We start from the raw sequence: 21,438 nt of genomic DNA on the forward strand, positions 1-21,438 counted from the left end.
CTCTCACTTCCCTGCTTTGTGTGTGTGTGTGTGTGTGTGTGTGTGTGTGTGTGTGTGAGAGAGAGAGAGAGAGAGAGAGAGAGAGAGAGATGCCGGATGCTGGGGATTGAGCCCAGCACCTTGTGCATGTTAGGCATGAACCCTATTACTAAGTGACTTTCTCTACTCCTCTTTTTTAAAAAAAAAAATTAAGGAATACAAACTACAAAAGGTAAAGCTTTCTAGTTAGCTAATTTTTCATTAACTTACAGACCTGAGCTATTTTCCTTTCAGAAGTTTTCTAGTCCATTAATGTTTTTTATATTTATTTAATATTCATGGATATGGATGTTTTGTTTGCATATATCTCTGTGTACATGTCTGTGTTTTTGCAGAGACCAAAAGAGGGCACTGGGTACTCTGGAACCAAAGGTAGGAATGGTAGTGAGCTGCCATGTCCCTCAGTCCTCTTCAAAACCAAGTTTTCTTAGCCTTGAGTCACTGCTCCAGCCCTCTAGTCAATTCAAGTTTTAAACAGTTATCTAGAACAAAGGGGTTTTGGTTTTTTTGTGGGGTTGGTTTTTTTCATTAGGATGACATGTTGTTGGGACAGGTCTCTTGGTATAGCCCAGCTGGCCTCAGTCTGCCATCCTTTTGCCTGAGGGGATGGCAGGCATTTGCCACATGTCTAGCTCATAGTTCTTGGTATTGCCTTACATGTCACAAGCACGTGATTATATATATGAGCCAGTCTAGAGAAATATACAATTAGTAGAGTTTATATTTGTAATCAAACTCACTGCAAAGTGAACCAAACACTTAACAACAGTGATACACATATGGAGCTTATAGTTTACATCACACTTTCCCACATTCCCTCATTTGCCACACAGTCAATGATACATATCATTTGTGCTTCAGCTAATTGAGCTTAATTAGTAGGTCTTGTGAATGTCTATAAATAGTAGGGATGGTTTGCTGCCAAAGCAAATTTTCACGTTTTTTTAATTAGATACCTGATATTTTTTATTTGTTTGGTTGGTTTTTTGTTTTGTTTTGATTTGGTTTTTGGTTTTTTTTTTTTTTTGAGATGAGGTTTTTCTGTGTAGTCCTGGCTGTCCTGGAATTCAGAGATCTGCCTGTCTCTGCCTCATGAATGTTGGGATAAAAGGCATGTGCCACCATGCCCAGCTTAGTTACCTGATACTTATAATTGGGCTTAGTCTAATCATATTGTTTTGTATCATACATGTTAATAGTTACGTGTTTTAAGAAATGAACTGCAGGGGCTGGAGAGATGGCTCAGTGGTTAAAAGCATTGCCTGCTCTTCCAAAGGTTCTGAGTTCAATTCCCAGCAACCACATTGTGGCTCACAACCGTCTGTAATGAGGTCTGGTGCCCTCTTCTGGCCTGCAGACATACACGCAGACAGAATATTGTATACATAATAAATAAATAAATAAATAAATAAATAAATAAATAAATAAAGTATTGATTTAAAAGAGAAAAAAAAGAAAGGAACTACATGGTCGGGAATATAACTCAGTGGTAGAGCACTTGCCTAGCTTGACCAATCCCTAAATTCAATCCCAAATTCTGAGGAAAAAAGGAACAAGAAAAGAAAGAGACCTTGTACCTAGGCAACTGAGCTTCCCTAGATCCAGGCCTTCCTCATTATCAAATCTTGAGTCCTCCTGGACCCTTTTCTCCACATCCCTTCCATTAGCAACAGTGTTCACAACCGGGACTTTTGTGAGTAGTTTCCATTTTCTCACCAACAGACATGGCTTATTGCACATTGTGTGCGAGAGATTGAGCGAGGCACTGGAGATACAGTGCTTGACGGTGTTCACTCACTAAGGGAGCAGACAGCTCATAGTTGACTGTGTGGAGGGGTAAAAACTGGAAGTTGGCAGGCCAATTTTACTTCTAGACTGTATTTGCCTTTTTAATTTTTAATCAGGTTCGGCTGTTCTGGGTTGGCTCTATCTACCCTTCAGCAGGGGTGGTGCTGTAGGAGTCACTGTGCTCCATAGCCTGGTACTGGATACATGGAGAGGAGCCGATTAGGCAGGAATTAATAAGGTGGTCTAGAAATAGAATCACACTTCTTCGTTAATGTTTTCATGGTTCGCCCCTGCTGTAGCACGCATCAGTACTGCCTGCCTTCTTACCACTGGATAATGTTATATAATACGCTTACTAATCTAGTTTGTTTTCTGTCGCTGTGATAAACACCATGACCAAAAGCAACACGAGGAGGAAAGGGTCAATTCCATTCTATAACTTATAGTCCTTCATGAGAGGAAGTCAGGGCAGGGATTCGAGGCAGGGTTTGCTCAACCTGATTTCTTACCACCAGGACCACCTACCCACGGGTAGCACCACTCAGAGTGGGTCAGGCCCTCCCACCTCAGTCAGTAGCGAAGGAAAGGTCCCACTAGCATGCCTGCCAAGCTAGTCTGATAGAGGCAGCTCTTCAGTTGAGGTTTCAACTCCCCAAGTTGACACAGAAAACTAACCAGCACATGTAATACCACATGCTGTGATATGTAAGCAGTTTCCTGAGTCTATAGTTTACCATCACATGGACGACATTTTACTATCTGATTCAAATATAGCACGATTAATTAAAAACCCAGAGACTGATACTGAGTTCAACCTGAAGGTCAAAAAACAAAACAGCTAGACAGTGGCTCTTACCTCTACCTCCGTCTGAAATGGCGATCCTGCCTCCAGGAATCCTGTCTTATAACCCTCTCTAGGGCTGGGATTAAAGGCTTGTGCCACTACTGCCTGGTTTCTATGCAAACTAGTGTGGCTACTGGGATGAAAGGTGTGTGTCATCACTGCCTGATCTGTAAGGCTGACCAGTGCGGCTGTTTCCTCTCTGATCTTCAGTCAAGCTTTATTTATTAAAATACAAATGAAATATCACTACATTTCTCCTTTTTGTCTAAAATAAAAAAAACAGCTATAACTAATATAGAAAAACTATATACAATAATTACAATAATTATATACAATATATACAGGCAATAAATATAGCAACAATGTCTAGTCCATTTGCATTTGACAAATTCAGAGAAAGTATTCCGTATCTATCCTAACTTGATGAGTCCGAAGTCTTGTACCTATCTATTTATCATAACTTTCTTTCTGTGCCTGATAAACAAGGAAAACTATAACTCTCTAGTCTTCAGCCTCTGGTAAGAGCCAGTGGCTGTTTTGCTTTTCTGACCTTCAGGTTGAATGCCAATATCAGTCTCTGGGTTTTTCTTAATTGTGCTCCAGTGCTGCTCATCCACTTATCAGATGATGAACTTTAGATTTTTTTTTTCCACCTTCCCCTTTTGCTACCAGTTGTGGTATGAACATTCAAATGCAAGTTTTTATGTAAACATATTTCTTTTTAAATGTTTTAAATTTTCTAATTTTAAAAGTTGCAAATAGGGGCTGGAGAGATGGCTCAGAGGTTAAGAGCACTTGACTGCTCTTCCAGAGGACCTGAGTTCAATTTCCAGCAACAACATGGTGGTTCATAACTATCTATAATGGGATCAGATTCCTTCTTCTGGTGTGGATTAATGAAGACAGAGCACTCATATACATAAAATACATGAATAAATAAGTCTTTAAAAGTTGCAAATAGTCGGGCGGTGGTGGCACACCCTTTGATCCCAGCACTCGGGGGGGGGGGCAGAGGCAGGCGGATCTCTGAGCTCAAGACCAGCCTGGTCTATAGAACTAGTTCCAGACAACTAGGGCTACACAGAGAAACCCTGCTTTAAAAAAAAAAAAAAAAGCAAAACAAAAACAAAATAAGGGGTATGGGGGGAGAAATAAAGATCACTCACTGAACCCAGCGCTCACTGGTTGTGTCGATTGGCTAGCCAGCAAGCCTCAGAGATCCCCATGTTTCTGCCTCTATGTGGGGATTATAGGCATATGCCATAGAGCCTGGGTTCTGGAGACCCACATTCAGATTCTCAGGATTGAATAGTAGGCACTTCACTGAGCGAGACCACTCCCCAGCCTTGGGCTATTTTTGCCACATTTTAAAATCTTTTTATATCTGTGTTTCTATTTACTTTGTTAAATGTCATTTTAAAAAATCCCATCTGAATGGGGCTAGAGAGATGGCTCAGCAGTTAAGAATACTCGACTTCTCGGAGTCCACACGGCAGAACACAGCCACCTGTAATTCCAGTTCCAGGGGGTCCTACTCTCTCTTGATCTCTGTGGGTTCTGCATGCACATCAGTGTACACACAGGCAAAACACCTAAACACCTAAAGTAAAAATCTAAAAAAGACTCTTCTGAGTAGCTGTATAACTGATAACAAATTTAATATTTATAATAAAGTCTGGTTTAAAAGTTAAGATGTAGAGCCGGGCAGTCGTGGCACATGCCTTTAAAATCCATCCCAGCAAAGGCAGGCGCTCTCTGTAAGTTCAAGGCCAACCTGGTCTACAGGAGCTAGTTCCAGGGCAGCTAGGGCTGTTACACAGAGAAACCCTGCCTCAAAAAACCAAAAAACCAAAACTAAACAAAGTTAAGATGTGTTCTACAACTTAAATATATTCTATCAGGCTTTTGGGGAAGTAATTGCTAAGGGGTTTTTCGTTTTTAAATTAATTTAGTTACCTGATATTTCATACACATGTGTAACATATTCTGATTAATGCCATCCCACACACCTTCTTATCGTCTCTTCTCTCACCACCTCCACCACCCCGGTTCCTTCCCAGGTTCATGGTTTTCAGGTTTGGGTTTTGTTTGTGACCCATTTAGTTTAACTAGGGCCAGCTGTGTGACCATTGGGTTGTAGCTAGCCATTGCACCCCCGTATGGTGATCAGTGACTACACAACATTTTTAAGTCTTGGAGTTAGAAATATATGGCTGGTGTTTAACTTAAACTTCTAAATTTAACAAGTCTGATAATCTTATGCATAAGTCATAGATTATGAGCAGGACCACATTTTGGAATTTACAGACTGGGTTATGAGTTCATCTGAGGGACTCTTCATACTGTTTTCATAGCAGTCATGTGCCAGGCACTGTTGAGATTAATTTATCTATTACAACCCTGTGCCATGGAGACTGCTACCATGTTCCTACTCTTTGTACAAACAAGAAAATGAAGGTGTGTGTGAGATTTACTTGAAAGGTGGACTTCACATTACCTTGCTCTCAGCCCTGCTCCACTAAGGAGGAATTAAACCACTTAGAAGAATGCCTGCCTGATGCTTGCTTGTTTCTTTTCACTGACCTAGAAAACGAGCCATTGAACTCAGGGCTCCTTCTCTCCCAAGTCTGGGTTCCACCCATTCTTTGAAGTTCTTTAAAATAAATTGATAAATCGCCTCAGTCCCTCAGCTCAAAGTTTTTGGTGTCCAATGGGCGGCCCCAACTCGATGAGACCAAAGCTGGACAGTGGGTGGGGCTGGCAGAGGGGCGGGACTTAGCTGCCGGTGCCTAGAATTGCTGTTTGGACTAGGCTGTCCTATGAAGAACCATGAGCTGGACTTGTCCACGTTGCCAGCAACCAGTTTACTTCGGTGAGGCTAGAACCAAGGAGTAAAGATAAGTGTGAGCCCCCGGGGTCCCTGTATCATTTGAGTGAGTGAATGAGTGTGTGTGTGTGTGTGTGTGTGTGTGTGTGTGTGTGTGTGTGTTTGTCTGCCACCAAGAGCCTAAGGCAAGAGGCACCAGGGTGGGCTGAAACTTTCTCCTGGAGATAATATTCATTGTCTCCAGAGGGCGAGACCGGCTGGGCTGGTTCCCCCAGAAAGCTGAAAGGACAAAAGGAGGGCACCTGGAGCTGAGCTGGACTCCTGACAGCCCAGATCCACCTTGTTCCCCACAGCCGAGAAAGTGAGCTCCTTAGGCAAGAACTGGCACCGTTTCTGCCTGAAATGTGAGCGCTGCCACAGCATCTTGTCCCCTGGTGGGCATGCAGAGGTGAGGCCTGATCAGGGTGACAGCCCTCTATCACACCCCCAACCCTGATAGACCACAATTTCAGCCTTGGAAACCTGCCAAAGGCAACCTCAGCAGACAACATCAGGGGCTATTCACCTGATGGGCCTCATACCAGCCAAAATTTGGGAGTCTCAGTGATGCTGTTGGCCCATGGCTTTGAGGGAGGGGTAAGCGACTGCTCTTGTCTCCCACCCATACCCTCAATCCCTAGCCCACAGTGGCAATCTGACATACTAGCTCTCACCCATCACTATCAGAATAGTCACAGTGCACATTTGCACCTGAGGCCAGTAATGAAAAGGCCGGTGAGCATGTCCCCTGGCCCTGAATGACCCCTTCCTCTGCCTGTGCTTGTGCCCAGCACAACGGGAGGCCATACTGCCACAAGCCTTGCTATGGGGCTCTCTTTGGACCTAGAGGTAAGTTCCAGTCTAGAAGGGGCCGGGGCCTCAGAACTCTCCCTGTGGCTAGCAATTAGAGCCTGATTTCCCTTATTGGGTCTTCTCTCTGCAGGGGTCAACATTGGTGGTGTGGGTTTCTATCCCAACAGTCCCCACGCTCCCTCCCCTACCAGCAGCATTTTCCTCAGCCCCAGCAACTTTAGACCCCCAAGGCCAAAGGCTGGCCTCCCCCAGGCCAAGAAAAGTAAGTGAAGGTGGGCTTCACCTGTCCTGCTCCCTGGACCTTTCAAACTGCAGTAGACACTGGGTCTCCTGCCCTCTGTGCCACAGGCCTGTGACTGCTCTTGGCAGTCCTGTCAGTGGCCCTGGTTTTTGTTGTTTTTTTTTTTTTTTCTGTTCTCTCATGTGAGTTGACTTTAAAAGGAAAACTGGGCAGATAGCATGATCACTCTTATTTTTCAAGAAACACCCAGAGAAGACAGGTGACGGCTTAATGAGAAGGAAAACTGACCTGGAGTCTGGGCCCCTTCCCCAGCCAGAGCAGTAGAAGGAAAGGGCCAGTTCCTCAGATTCTTCTCTATCCCTGTTCCTTATACTCCCCACAGTGGGCAGTGACACCATGCTCCCCAACACCTGACACCACTGCCCTGGGCAACTCCTGTATCAGCTCAGGTTTCCTGATGATTGAGTTACTGCCAGCACTGAAACGTTGAACTAGTGGGCTCCTGAGGCCCTGGGAGGGTGACAAGGCAGCAGGTAGTCCCCAGTGAAGATGACCAATAGGGTAGGATGAGTCTTGAGCTCAAGGGAAGCGCATTCATGGCTGCCTGGGGTATGGTGTGGTGGGGAAGAATGGGTTTGGAAAGTGGACAGTGCCATACACTGGCAGGGGTTGGAGGGCTCTGCTTAGTGCCTGGTCCCCACCACAGCCCTATCTGGGGCCTCTTCCCATTAAAGGCCCTCCCTACATGAAGACATTTACTGGGGAGACCTCACTGTGCCCTGGATGTGGAGAACCTGTCTATTTTGGTAAGTGACAACAGAAACCTTGCTTAGGCAGCAGAGGGGGAGGGTGGTGACTTGAGGCAGGGAGTTGGCCTTGCCCTGTCCCTAGGATGGGAAGAGCTACCACTTCTCTCCACCACCAGCGGAGAAGGTGATGTCTTTGGGCAGAAACTGGCACCGACCCTGCCTGAGGTGCCAACGTTGTAGGAAGACCTTGACTGCTGGGAGTCACGCGGAGGTGAGCAAGGCAGAAATGCAAGTTATGCTGAAGGAAGGAGTCCAGTAGGAAGAGACAGACTAAGGAGATTCTTTTTCTGTCTTCCAGCATGATGGCATACCCTACTGCCACATCCCCTGTTATGGATACCTGTTTGGCCCCAAAGGTGGGCAGCCAGACCCCAGACACTGGGGCTAATGTGTGAAGAACTTCTTTTGTAGTCAGACATCCCAAGCTCCTCCCCTCTCCCTTTAGCCCTCAACACTCGTTCCACCAAAGCCCTTGGTGACAGGACTTTCTCCTTCAGGTGTGAACATTGGCAATGTGGGCTGCTATATCTATGACCCAGTGGAGATAAGATCCAAATGAGCCATTCACGGGACTGATCATCCTAACTCAGGCCTCCCACCCTCTCTTCGGTCCACTGGAAGCTCTGGAATTCCCTAGTCCTTTTGGGAGGAAAACAGTGAAATCCCAGGGGTCTGGGCCTAGGCCCGGTGGTAGACCTAAATCTGGACTTGCTCTGCCAATTCTTTGCTTCCCAATTCCTATCTGGATAGGCTACCCCACTTAGAATGGTGATCTCCTGGCTTCCCAGTTCCTTCTCCCAGCAATGCTGGAGTTTCCACGTATACTCATCGAGGTCATTTATTGAGTCTCAGCTCCCTGGTTTCTCTAATAAAATGTTGACTCTCATAACTAACTCTGTAGGTATGAAGCCTAGACTGTGATGGGGGAGCAGGGGCACAAGCAGCTCCATCTGTTGGTCCCGTCCTTGGGCAGATCCTATCCCTGCACCAGAGACAGCACACCCATCAGTCTCGTGTACTAGAGAAGAGCAGAGAACTGTCCTTCAGCAACATTCCTAGAATCCCCTTGTTCAGTCTGAGTGTGACAATGTATCTTGTCTGCTAGGAAGTTTCATTTTCCACTTGGGAGATGAACAGTGACAAAGCCAGAATCAGAGCTGAGGATCAAGTCAATGGAGGAATCTCTCCAAACCTCAAAACTGCCCCAACCCAGGAGGCATCTTAATTTACAGAATCCCCGAGGCATGAGGGGTGCCCAGTGCATTCTGGGAGGCTGTCCTTTTGCTGGAGACTGAAAGAATACAGAAGGTGCCAGTGGCAACTTCATTTTTAGGCACAGGGCTGTGATGTCCCAGTCTCAGGAGCCTGCCTTCTGTTTCTGGTCCCGCAGAGCTCCTTTGGAGGGCTATCTCTAGTCTCCCTCAGTTCCGGACCTGCATATCTTCTTCCTGAATACTGGACAGGACAAGGAGGAAGGAGGGGTCAGGAACATGGTGGGGTTTAGTCCTGGAGCCTTCAAGGGCTCCTTGCAAACAAGCACACACATTCCCATATGCGTCTGGACATATTCTGGTGTATCTCTTCATGGATGTCAGTATATACATAAAGGTATGGACTTATGTATGATTTTATGTATACAATTTACACACACAGGGCATACACCTCAAAACACCTGTGTACACATGTACAGATGTCAAATGTAGCTGTGTAACTGTCTTCCCCTTGGCACTCAAGTGTTGGGCTTAGGCACTTGAACTCATGAATACCACACACATGCACATATACCTCTTTCTTTCTACATCCTGGATGGTTTCTGGCAGCTGTGCCACCTTTGTCTCGGGCAACAGGAGTGCAGCGCAGGCAGCCAGCAGGGCAATTCCCCCATAAGCAAGTTTGGGCAGCATCAGCCATACTCCGTCTAGCAAGGCTGCCAGTGGGGCTAAAGAGGCCCCTAGCCGGCCGATGAGTGCAGTGAGTCCCAATCCTGTCTGTCTGTGTCCAAGAGAGGATGAGGGGGACATGCATCACAAGGCTCCCCTCCTAGGCTGGCAGCCCCTGATAGTGCCTTCTCACTCCCTACCCAGTACCCACCAGAAGATGGAACTCCCATTCTGCCAGAGTGCTGCTCAGGGACCGCTACGAGGAGCTATAAGCCGGTAATGTGGAAGGGAGATCTGTAGCTTACACCGAGGGGAGGCCCCTGCCTTGTACCCAGAGACCATCCCCAAGGGCTCTGCAACACCATGAGTAGGATGGGTATTTTTGGAACTGTTTTCTTCAAAGGAGCCCCATAAGGTTAATGTGGCCCAAGGTCACACAGTACAAAAGATAAAAAATTCCCTGTGCTCTCCAAGACTTGGGCAAACAACCACGATGTACCTGGCTGTAGCTAAAGAACAGATAGGGCAGTGTGACTGCAGATGCCTTTGTTAAGGCAAGTCAGTCACCTGGGACCACAACTCACCTGAGCACAGTAGGGTACAACTCAGATGTGAACAGGTATGCTGTAGTGAAGGCAGCTTCAGAAAACCCTTTTCCCAACAACAACAGAGCTGTGACCCAGTACTTGGTCCCTGGAGGGAAAGGGATTCTCGCAGTGATTCTAGAAACTAACTAATCATTAGTTCCTAGATTTAATGATTCTAGGAACTCCCTGGGTGCAAGCCAGACTGTCTGCCCAGAGCAAAGACAAACTGCCAGGCCTCAAGACCTCAGCTCACCTGGAGACACCAGCAGGCTGATGCCAAAGGTCAGAGTGGCACCAAGCAGTGTTCCAGCCTCTGTGAGGCGGCGTCCCACATGACGCACGAGGAAGTAGACCACGATTTTGGAGGGCAGTTCCATAGCCCCCAACAGCAGCTGCGTCTGGTACACGTTCAGCCCCAGCTCAGACACGTCCAGAATCAAGCCATAGTAGGCAAAGTTTACTCCAAACCTGAACAGAATCACAAAGCTCCTTCAGAGCCCTTTTCTGCCTCGCCCCTCCTGCCTCTTGGCAGCCTAGAGGTCCCCCTTCACTCCTAGTCACCCATAATCCCCAAGTAGGTTACCAGTGGCCAAAATGCCTTTACCCCAATCTTAGTAGCAACCCTGTGGCACAGGAACTGACCGCAACCAGTTCATTTCACAAAAATAGATGTCAAGTCACAGAGCTGCCTACTCCACTGGGCCTGCCTCCGTCAGAGTCCCCTCCCTGTCTCCCCTCCCCAGTCACTCTTGGCCCTCACCTTTTTCACACCCAGCCCCAGCTCAGCCCCTCTTACCACACCATCATGCAGCACAGTGAGATGCGTAGGAGCTGCGGGGTTCGGAACAGGTCTAGGTATGAGGGTCTTCGCAGCACCCGTTCCACAGTGACCACTTTGTTCAGAACCTGGTGAGGGTGGGAGCAAGGCTGTGCCATCAGAGCTTGTCTCAGAAGCCTGTGCGCTCTCTGCATCTCTCTCTCTCCCCAGCAGTACTGGGGATGGGGAGTACACGTGGAGGACCTGGAGTAAAGGAGATGGCCCACCAGAGCCAGGCAGGCTACTCTCCACTGGAAGACCACTAGGTGCTCTCCACTGGAAGACAAAGGCTTTTCTGGTCATATATGGTGGGCCCAGGAAAAGGGGCACTTAGACACCCACCCCTGGGCACTCTCTTATATCCATTGTCACCCTTACCTCCTGGCTCAGGCTGTCCTCGCTCACAGGCTGCCCATTGAGCTTGGCACAGCGGAACAAGTATGTCCGGGCCTCCTCCAAACGGCCCTGGGTTAGAAGCCATCGTGCAGACTCAGGTACCCACCTAGGGGAGAAGCCAAAGAACCCTTCAGCTAGAAACCAGCCTTGCAAGCTACCTCTACCTCCTGAGCTTCCAGACTATAGACTCCAGGTTCTCACTCATGCAGCCCCTTCTGCCTGAAAAGACATGGCCACCCCCAATCCCTGCCCCTGGTCTCCTACTGTTCAGTCCCATGAACTCCTGTCTGGGCCCAATTTAAAAGCTACCTTGCAGCCGGGTGGTGGTGGCACATGCTTTTAATAGCCCACCACTCAGAGGCAGAGGCAGGTGGATCTACGAGTTTGAGGCTAGCCTGGTCTACAAAGTGAGTTGCAAGACAGTCAGGGCAACACAGAGAAACCCTGGTCTTGAAAAACAAAGCCACCTCTTCCCTGATTCATTATTCAGGCCTAGAACCCACTCCCCAGTCTTCCAAGGTGTCCTTTGCTTACTCAACTGAATTTATCTTTTTTTTTTTAAAAAAAATATTGGCCGGGCGATGGTGGCGCACGCCTTTAATCCCAGCACTCGGGAGGCAGAGGCAGGCGGATCTCTGTGAGTTCGAGACCAGCCTGGTCTACAGAGCTAGTTCCAGGACAGGCTCCAAAGCCACAGAGAAACCCTGTCTCGAAAAACCAAAAAAAAAAAAAAAAATTTATTTATTTGTTATGTATACAATATTCTGTCTGTGTGTATGTCTGCAGGCTAGAAGAGGGCACCAGACCTCATTACAGATGGTTGTGAGCCACCATGTGGTTGCTGGGAATTGAACTCAGGACCTTTGGTAGAGCAGGCAATGTTCTTAACCACTGAGCTGTCTCTCCAGCCCCCTCAACTGAATTTATCTTACCCTCAAAACCTTAGCCCCCAACACAGCCAACACTTCTGGCAGGAAGATGCAGGATGAGGGCTGGAGAAACATACTGATACACAGTTCCCCATTAGGAGGCAATAAAGCACCCACTTTGCCAGGCCCTCCATTCTCCTGCCTTAGTTTCCACCACCATGCAGGCCGCGTCCCATCCTTGTCCCTTGAAGGCAAACCCCAGCCTCCACTTGGCAGTGTCTGACTCTGACCACTGTCTTTCCTGTCTGTTTCTTACTACCTGTGCCTGTGTGTCTTCATCGGACCCTTGGCATTTGCCTTTCAGTTCCGGTCTGTTATCACTACCTCTCTCTGGCTCAGTCTCGGTCTCACCATGCCTGTGTCTTGTGCCATCTTCTTTCTATTGATTTCTGTTTTTCTGGCTTCTCTTGATATTGTTTTGTCTCTTGGTCCCCGACTCTGTTTCTGCATCTCTTAGTTTCTTTGTGTGTGTGTGTGTGTGTGTGTGTGTGGTATATGCATGTGTACATGTTTGTATGTGTGCACATATGTACACACAGGCCAGAGGTGTTTGATCCCCTAGAGCTGGGCTTGCATGCTGCCTGATGTATGTCCTGGGAATTGAACTTGGGTCCTCCAGTGTGTGCTGTTACCAGGTAAGCCATCTCCTCAGCCTGTTTTAGAACCTTAGTCTAGTTAATTTTGTCTTGGTTGTACGTATCCGTCACTCCCAGCTGCTTGCAGCTCTCACCAGATGCTGATGACGCCTGGGACGCATGGCAGGGTGGCAGCTAGCAGAAGCCACCGCCAGCTCCGTATCAGGTACCCAACCAGTGCTAGCAGCAGCACTCCTCCTGTCCAGAAGATGGTGCTGATGACACCAGCCACAGTGCGGTGTTCCACATCCAGCCATTCCAACTCTATACCCGGAGCCATGGAGCCATCGGAGACAGGAAGACAGTTAGCAAGGGCCAGATGGGCCCATCTAATTCTATCAGCCTCCCACCGGCCCTGCAAGCCTTCCCATGTTTATCCGCCTCACCCAGTGGCAACACAATGATGGTGAAACCAGCCAGGGCTGAGCCAGTGAGGGTTCGGGTGATGACAAACATGATGTAGTTGACTGAGGCGGCAGATGCCAGGGCCAGCACCAGGGAGCTCACATAAGCCACCAGCAAAAGCTGGCGCCGGCCAAACCTGCAAAGGGCCGTTGCAAAGTCAGATCCCATTGGGAGGGAGCCCCCTCCGCCTGGTCCCTTATTTATCTTGTGCCTGTCTAACCTGTCAGCCAAGTTTCCGTACACCACAGCCCCCAGCAGCACCCCAACGAAGAAGCAGGTGGAGGTAATCTTGTTTAGCCCTCTCTGCTCGCACACCAGGTCCCACTGCAGACAAGCGAGGAAGGGGCGATTCATGTGGGTGAGTCCCTCTCCAGCCAGCACCAGTCTCTCCTCTCCAGACTCCAGGGCAACTCTGACATTCCGGAAGATACCCCATCCCTGGCTAGCAACCTCAGCATCAGAAAGGGAAGGCTTTGCCTCTCCCTGGACCATCACCACCGCCCAGGAATCCTGCTGTCCTCTCCCTCTCCCCACCCCCAACCCCGGGAGACTCTACTCCACCCACCCTTCCTTTCTGGATGAATCATGTAAATCTCAGACCTGGTCCTGGAAATGAGGGAGAGGGGAGAAATGGAGGCCTCTGTAGTTTATCCATCTCTTACTGCAAGGACGTCCTCCTCGGCTTTCTGTTCCAACACTCTGGAGCCACCTTAGCCCTCCCCTGCCTTCATCAGCTCCCAGTGAATATAACAGATGAATTTCTCAGTCCAAACCCAGACCTCAACTCAGGGCTTTCCATCCATAGACTCTACACACAGGCAAGCAAAAACTCTCAGAGCAGAGGAAGGTTATCTCACACCCACACAACAACCTCCAAGGTAGTGACAGGCACTAACACATCCCACACCCTCTGGGCTCAAGTACCTCAGTTGCAATGGTGGAGGAGAATTCTGAGTGGTCGTACTCCCAGCCCTGAGAGCAGGGTACCGTGGTGGGTTCACCCTCAGGCTCCCCAGAGCTGTGTGCCCCTGTTGCCAAGGTGGTATTGGGGAGAGCCTTGGGATGGGCAAAGCGGAGGCAGGAGCTAAAGCTGCCATCAGTTTCCCGGGGCAGATGGGCCTCCAGCCACAAGTCCTGGTGAGTGAGGTTGGCAGGGGCACCAGGCAAGGCACAGTGGTGGACAGGCACAGCGGCTATGAAGACGGGCAGGAGGAAATGCATGGGCAGCAGCACCCGGGGCAGGGCCATTAGCACCAGATTCCGCAGCTGGAAGGGGCCAAAGCCACCCACTTTGTCCAGGAGCTCCTCAAAGCCCATGCTGCCCACCCACCAAGTGTCCCTCTGTCGTGCCTAGCACGGCTCAGACTGCTTGAGACATGGACCCTTGGACTCTGGAGGTGGAAATGGTTATACTGACAAGGGGAGAGTCTGTAGCCAGAGTCCAGCCCCCAGGGCTGGCCCAGGCCTGGGCCCTCCCCCATCATCCATACTACAGATCCTACCTTGCTAGTTGTGCCTACAGGGAAGGGCTACCATCCACCAGAGATCATAGTGTCTATGGAGCTGGCCTGTATACACTGAGCCTCAGAAACCAGGCAGGAGAGCCAAGGACCAGCATAGCAGGGCAGCTGGGTATAGAGGAGACACGGAGACCTTAGCTACTTGCTGTCTAAGAGAAGTCCCCTGGACACTATGCCTGGTGTCCTGGATGGCCTTTGTACTGTGACTTTTTGGTTAACCTTGACTATTTGCAGCCAAAGCAGAGCTTGGCCCACAGCCCAGGATTCAGGATGAGGGCTGGACTTCCTTATGTAAGGGAGTCATCCACTGAACCCTAAGTTTTCCTTATACCTCCCACACATGGATGGAGAGGATGTTCTGACTTAAGTCAGCCCAGGGACTGTGCTAGCCCCTCTTGGGGTCTCAGGAACACTCTCCAGCCCCCCAGTCTGCCTCTTTTCAAGAGCGTCCTAGAGGGCTGGAGAGATGGCTCAGAGGTTAGGAGCATTGCCAGCTCTTCCAGAGGTCCTGAGTTCAATTCCCAGCAACCACATGGTGGCTGACAACCATCTGTAATGAGGTCTGGTGCCCTCTTCTGGCCTGCAGGCATGCACACAGACAGAATATTGTATGCATAATAAATAAATAAATATTAAAAAGAAAAAAAAAGCGTCCTAGAGAAGCCATTGGAGCGGTGGTCTCCTCAGTGTCTCCAAGAGTTCAGGTAGTACCAGCAGAAGGGTTTGTTCCTGCTGACACTCGTGTTCTCATTTACTGGGCCAGTTAGTTTTCTGTTAATTTGTCATAACCTGTACTGAGAAAATGACTCATAATATCTACCAGCAGTAGACTGGAAAGTCTATAGAACATTTTCATAATTGCTGATCATTTCGGGAGGGCCCAGTCCATTGTGGGTGGTGCCCGTAGGGCCCAGGTCTACCTCTGCTCCTGGGGTTCATCTTGAGGACAGTTTCTGGTCAGCTAACTAAAACATTCTGTTTGTTCCTGTGCTCCCTCTGCCCTGCCTGGTGATTAGCTGTAGGGCATTGTTGACTCCATCTTTGGTGTGGTAATTTCCCACCTACCTGGGCGGAAATCCATGTGCAGCAGCTAGGTATATAAGGATTTCCCCAAGGTTGAATAAATGGCATTTGGCTGATCTCCTTTCAAATGACCCAGGTCTCTTGTGTGTTCTTTCAATCTCCAGGCCCTTACCCGACTAGCGCACAGTACAGTGGTGCGCGAACTGTACCGAGAGGGTAACACAGAATCGGGTGTTAAAGGTGCCATCCCTCGTGGTGCCAACCCTGGGCTGATGGTCCTGGGTTCTATAAGAAAGCAGGCTGAGCAAGCCATGGGGAGCAAGCAGTAAGCAGCACCCCTCCATGGCCTCTGCATCAGCTCCTGCCTCCGGGATCCTGCCCTGTTTGAGTTCCTGTCCTGACTTCCTTCAGTGATGAACAGCAATGTAGAAGTATAAATGAAATATGCCCTTTCCTCCCCAAGTTGCTTTTGGTTATGATGTTTCAGTGGAATAATAGACAACTAAGTCACCTACCCTGTAGCAAAAGCAGGGTAGAAGCCAACAATGTCACACATATCCTAAGTTGATTCCCCAAATGCCAAAGCTCCTTTAGGTGTCCTTTGAGAAAAGGCCACTATTTTTTTTTTTAAGTTGCAAAGCACTGGGCGGTGGTGGCACATGCCTTTAATCCCAGCACTTGGAAAGCAGAGGCAGGCAGATCTCTGAGTTCGAGGCCAGCCTGGACTACAGAGTTAGTTCTAGGACAGCCAAGGCTACTCAGACAAACCCTGTCTCAAACAAAACAAGACAAAAGTTGCAAAGCACTGACTTAAACTATCTCCCACTTTGAACAGATAAAGAAACCAAAGACAGGGTGGGGACACTGGGGTTGTACAGTGACAAAGCCACAGAGTCAAGAAAGGACCAGGAACCCAGACACACACACCCAGGTCCAAGCTGCCCTCTGGTTATGTCCCAGTCAGCTCCAGGCACCCCTAGACACACACAGAGAAAGCTCAGAGGAAAGACTCGATCTGCAGTGTTTGATGGGTGCTGATTGACAGACTCATCACAGTGAGGGTCGGGTCATTCCCTGACCTGGGAGGCAGGAAAGACGGGCGGGGCAGGGTGATAAAAGCACAGATGTTTGCTTAGTTTTGTGCAACTCAGGCATCCCGGCGGGACACAGAGGCACTACAGACAGTTCTGCCCTTTCGGAATCAGAATCAATAAGAAAGTTCAAACAGGTCGTACAAACCTGGAGGAACGTGTGTGTGTGTGTGTGTGTGTGTGTGTGTGTGTGTGTATGTGCATGTGTTGAAAAGGGGTCACAAGTGGGTCTTGGGAGGCAAAAAGAGGCTCAGCTAAAGACCTGGACTTTCTGCCTGTCTTAGGGTTTCTATGACTGTGAAGAGACACCATGACCACGGCAACTCTTATTAGGAAAACATTTAATTGAAGGGCTCGCTTACAGTTTCGAGGTTTAGTCCATCATTATCATGGTGGGAAGCATGGCAGTGTGCAGGCAGACATGGTGTGTAGTCCAGGTTAACCTTATACTCACTGTGTTGCTTAAGATGACCTTGAATTCATGATCCTCTTGTCTACATCCCAAGTTGGGATTCAAGGCAAGAACTGCAATGCCTAGTTCAGATGTTTTATTTGGGTGATTTACTGTTATACTATAATAATAATAATAATAATATTGAATAAATAATAGCACAGTGGTCACCTCTCCCTCTTTACCTTGGCTCTTGGTAAATCTAAACACGCAAGCCTTTTTCAGGGAGAAATTTAGTACTGATTTGTCCTGGTTTCATCGTTCCTGACCCCACTCAGCATGGCAGCATTCTTCTCTAATGTCATTGAGAATGACAGCCACGATGATCATAATACTGGTGCTTGTGACTCGGCCAGGCTCTCCACATTCCCTCCTGCCCATGGGAGGGTCAGCTGAGGACAAGTGGAACCCTGGGCTTGGGAACCAGGTTTCTTCACAGCAGCTCTGCGTTCTATCTGCCTAAATGCCAACCTCCATGTACACCAGTGGCTTTGGTGGTGAGTTTTCCCCTTCCAACTCCCAACCACAACCTTCATGGCTATGGTTGAGCCCTTCGCTAACATTCATCTCTGGTTGCTTCCCATAGCTAAAAGTATGACCAGATGACCCAGGGTTGTCCTCCCGTGCTAGCACTGCACAGGCTGTGTGGTGCATTCATTTTTCTTTCTCCTTGCTTTTTTTCTTTTCTTTTGGACCACCTGTAAGTTGTTCCTGCCGAGAGAGAGAGAGAGAGAGAGAGAGAGAGAGAGAGAGAGAGAGAGAGGGCGCAGAGCAGCCTCTAAGCCTCTCTGGCTTCCAAGTCTCCCAGGCTGGAGCCAGTCAGGCTTTAACACCCCGCCTATAGAGAGAGGACGCTCTTCTACAGGCCCTGCAGTGATTTTCGCGTTTTCAGCTATGGTATAAACCTTCAAACTATGCTTCGCTGGTGTCCCACCAGTTCTGCTTTTTCTCAAACTGTCCCTACCACTGCTACAAACAAGATTGGTTGAATCCACGAGGCAGCTGTTTTCAATTCCAGCCTTTGCTCCCCACCGTGGCTTGTGGCATGGTGGCTTGGCAACAGAGCAAATCACACCTCTAGATAAAACTCCCACAGCTCAAAAAAAGTGGCTTCTCCATACAACATGTGGCTGCCACAATTTTGACTGAGGTTAGGTGACTTTACCGCCATCTTAACTGAGAGCCAGGTCAGGTGACCAAGTCCTGCCATCTTTTCTGAGGTATTCCCTGCCTGGTTCACAGTGCTGACTCTGTTACATGTGTGTTTTGTGCAGTGGCATGTCTTTGGTAGGACCCACCAAGAGTATCCACTTTGCCCAATTCCTTTTCACTGTGTGTACATACATAAAACTTAAATACACCTATGTTTACTGTTAGATGTTATAATTGTCTGTTCTCTCCATTTAAGAGAGGCTTCCTGACTCAGCTTTAGCTGCAAAACCCTGCAGCTCTTTAAGAGGTCCTGACACGAAACACTTAAATGGTGTTGATGAAAAGCTGACCACATGCTTTTTGGTTTTCAACCGTAGAAGGAAAAAAGCTACGCTGTTTTAAAATGCTGGCTTTCTAGGCTGTCCTGTCAGCACAAACTCTGACTCTTTCAGGAAGGAGGTACACAGCCGGGCGGTGGTGGCGCACACCTTTAATCCCAGCACTCAGGAGGCAGAGGCAGGCGGATCTCTGTGAGTTCGAGACCAGCCTGGTCTATAAGAGCTAGTTCCAGGACAGGCTCCAAAACCACAGAGAAACCCTGTCTCGAAAAAAAAAAAAAAAAGGAAGGAGGTACAGCTACATTTGAGTGTGGTTTGTGATCAGACTGCTGCAGCTCGCTTGCTGGCAGGGACCTTGAAACGCCATAGAGTTGTGGCAATAAATATGGCTATAGGCTGGAGAGATGGCTCAGAGGTTAAGAGCATTGCCTGCTCTTCCAAAGGTCCTGAGTTCAATTCCCAGCAACCACATGGTGGCTCACAACCATCTGTAAGGGGGTCTGGTGCCCTCTTCTGGCCTGCAGGCATACACACAGACAGAATATTGTATACATAATAAATAAATATTTAAAAAAAAATATGGCTATAGCCAGTACCTCTGCCATGAGGCTGGAATCTCAGAAAGCTAAGGAATGGGCTGGATCCAGCCATTAAAGCCATGGCTTTAATCCTCTTCATATTGCTTAGCAAATAAAGAGTCATGTGGTCAGAAAAAGAGAGATATACAGTAAAGAGAGATTCAAAGATGAAGAAAATTTCTAAGTGGTTTACAGTGTGTTAAAAATATTTGCAAGCTTGAGAGAATGAAGAAAAAGGTTAAAGTCCTTAAAATAGAAGAGAATGAGAGTAGTTGGGTGTGGTGGCACACACCTTTAATCCCAACACTTGGGAGACAGAGGCAGGCAGTCCTCTGTGAGTTCAAGGTGTGGTGGCACAAGCCTTTAATCCCAATGCTTGAGTGGCAGAGGCAGAGAGACCTTTGTGAATTCAAGGTATGGTGGTACACACCTTTAATCCCAGTACTTGGGAGGCAGAAGCAGGTGGATCTCTGTGAGTTCAAAGACAGCCTGGTCTACAGAGGGATTTCCAGGACAGCCAAAGATATACAGAGAACCTGTCTCAAAAATTAAAAGTAAAAATAAAAGAAATAGAGGTTAAAATAAAGCCACGTAAAGATGAAAAATGCACAGAGAATTTTGATACTGTATATTATTATGCTCTCTTTGAATTGTTTGAATGCTGAGGAAGGAGCAACAGCTGCTAAAAGATATTTGCTTATAAATGCTGCTGAATTAATCCAAGAAAGGTATTTTGAAAATATCTTGACTTCAAAATTGAAGTCAAAGGGTAAGTTACTTTGGAGAAGAGATTTTGCTTTTGTTTCCACAGGAAATGAGAGGCTGTGGATTCATTCTGCATTAAGAAAAATCAGGCTTCATCAAGGAAGACCGCCTGAGAAATCTCTGGTAGGAACAGATGGCCTGGATGTCTGAGTTCTACATCCAGAACAGGTTCAAGATGCTGCTTGAGATGATCAAGCCTCACAGGGTACTCCAGTCAGGACTTTATCATAATTCTAAATGTTCTTTAGGCCCCTATAAGATTATCAGCACCCCCAACCAGCAGGAAGTAGCCTGGAAAACTATGCCCACATTCCCCCAAATGGACTATGGATGTTTTTGTTTTTGTTTTTAAAAAAAAGAAGAAGAAGAAGAGGAAGTGGTGCGGGACAATTGCCTATATTCTGTCAATTATGTTTTAAATAAATGCTAATTGGCCATTAGCCAGGTAGGAAGCAGAGGCGGGACAGCCAGATAGGAAGTAGAGGCAGGTCAATGAGAACAGGAGAATTCTGGGAATGAGGAAGCCCATTCCTCCCCAGTTCTGCCCAGACACAGAAAAAGGAAGATGTGACCTACCCCGCTGAAAAAGGTACTGAGCCATGTGGCTAACATAGATAAGAATAATTGGTTAATATAAATTATAAGAGCTAATAAGAAGCCTGAGCTAATGGTCCAATCAGTTTATCATTAAAAAAAAACATGACATGGCTATACCTGTCTAAGCTTATGGTCTCACAAGACAGTTTCAAAGCCACTACAATGGCAAGCACCTGGGAACCTGAGCTAAATTTGCCAGCCGGTCATAATCTGTAGTGGGACCTTGGGACCGCTGAACATAGCCTGTGTCCTGCTCAGGCAGAGGAGGCAATGAGGGACTGGCCCCTTGGTCCTAAGTACCCAGGCAGGATGGCCAAGAGGCAGAGGGAGGATGGCTTGCACCCCATGCACTGCCCAGCTTCAAGCCCAGATCCCAGTTTCAAGCCTGACAGTCAAGCTGCAAAAAAAGTAGCCTTGAAGGAACTGTAGCTCTGGGCCCAGATGGGTGTCTGTGAATATGTAAATGAGCAAGTTAGGTATGTCAGCTAGGCAGACTTGCAATTTGGATTAAAAAATAGTTTACAAACTTTTAAGAAAACGAACTTTTAAGAAACCAATGGCTGAACTTATTTAAAATTTCCTATGGGAGATTTTGAGCCACTAAGTAAAATCCTTAAAGGGAACGGTGAATCAAATTCCACTAGACAGCTTGCAGAAGCTCCAAACAGGTACTCACACAGGTAGAGTATGCTATACAAAACCAGCAAGTACATTATATTAATTATGATCAGCCTTGGCAAGCATGTTTATTACCTACAAAACTTACTCCTACAGCAGTTTTATGGCAAATGGTTTACTTTTATGGCTATACCTTCATGTGTCACCAATTGAGGTATTAAACCCTTATTTTGAAGCAGCATTAGCTTCAAAATAA

The 21,438-nt window shown here is 47.7% G+C and overlaps 2 protein-coding genes across 3 annotated transcripts; one reads left to right on the top strand and one right to left on the bottom strand.

The window, feature by feature from the left end:
* The first annotated feature begins 5,500 nt into the window (after positions 1-5,500).
* Positions 5,501-7,959, top strand: Crip3 (cysteine rich protein 3). 2 transcript variants are annotated; one of them, XM_041656416.1, is made up of 8 exons: positions 5,501-5,543; positions 5,852-5,946; positions 6,329-6,386; positions 6,481-6,612; positions 7,326-7,397; positions 7,517-7,611; positions 7,699-7,756; positions 7,898-7,959. In XM_041656416.1, the coding sequence occupies exons 1-8, from the start codon at positions 5,501-5,503 to the stop codon at positions 7,957-7,959; spliced, it is 615 nt and encodes a 204-aa protein (XP_041512350.1). The 2 variants fall into 2 exon arrangements, with proteins under 2 accessions (XP_041512350.1, XP_041512351.1); XM_041656417.1 differs by lacking the exon at positions 6,481-6,612.
* A 730-nt stretch (positions 7,960-8,689) lies between these two features.
* Slc22a7 (solute carrier family 22 member 7) lies at positions 8,690-14,366 on the bottom strand. Its single transcript, XM_041656429.1, has 10 exons — positions 13,974-14,366; positions 13,270-13,373; positions 13,031-13,185; positions 12,740-12,908; positions 11,063-11,186; positions 10,664-10,773; positions 10,121-10,335; positions 9,865-9,973; positions 9,186-9,392; positions 8,690-8,855 (listed from the first exon to the last, which is right to left on the bottom strand). The coding sequence occupies exons 1-10, from the start codon at positions 14,364-14,366 to the stop codon at positions 8,822-8,824; spliced, it is 1,620 nt and encodes a 539-aa protein (XP_041512363.1). The 3' UTR covers positions 8,690-8,821.
* Positions 14,367-21,438: the final 7,072 nt, after the last annotated feature.

This window comes from Microtus oregoni, unplaced genomic scaffold (assembly GCF_018167655.1).
Source record: "Microtus oregoni isolate MIOR12 unplaced genomic scaffold, Mior012 000007F_ref0000211, whole genome shotgun sequence".
Classification (NCBI taxonomy): Eukaryota; Metazoa; Chordata; class Mammalia; order Rodentia; family Cricetidae; genus Microtus; species Microtus oregoni.

Bases quoted from the DNA above. Each gene is read 5' to 3' on its own strand.
- Crip3 (XM_041656416.1), top strand. From the start codon at position 5,501: ATGAGCTGGACTTGTCCACGTTGCCAGCAACCAGTTTACTTCG. The intron at 5,947-6,328 runs GTGAGGCCTGAT...GCTTGTGCCCAG, and splicing joins CCCCTGGTGGGCATGCAGAG to CACAACGGGAGGCCATACTG. The intron at 7,398-7,516 runs GTAAGTGACAAC...CTCCACCACCAG, and splicing joins TGGAGAACCTGTCTATTTTG to CGGAGAAGGTGATGTCTTTG.
- Slc22a7 (XM_041656429.1), bottom strand. From the start codon at position 14,366: ATGGGCTTTGAGGAGCTCCTGGACAAAGTGGGTGGCTTTGGCCCCTTC. The intron at 11,187-12,739 runs GTGAGAGCTGCA...CTTCTCCCCTAG, and splicing joins CCAGGCGTCATCAGCATCTG to GTGGGTACCTGAGTCTGCAC. The intron at 9,393-9,864 runs GTGAGTTGTGGT...TCTTGGACACAG, and splicing joins TTGTACCCTACTGTGCTCAG to ACAGACAGGATTGGGACTCA.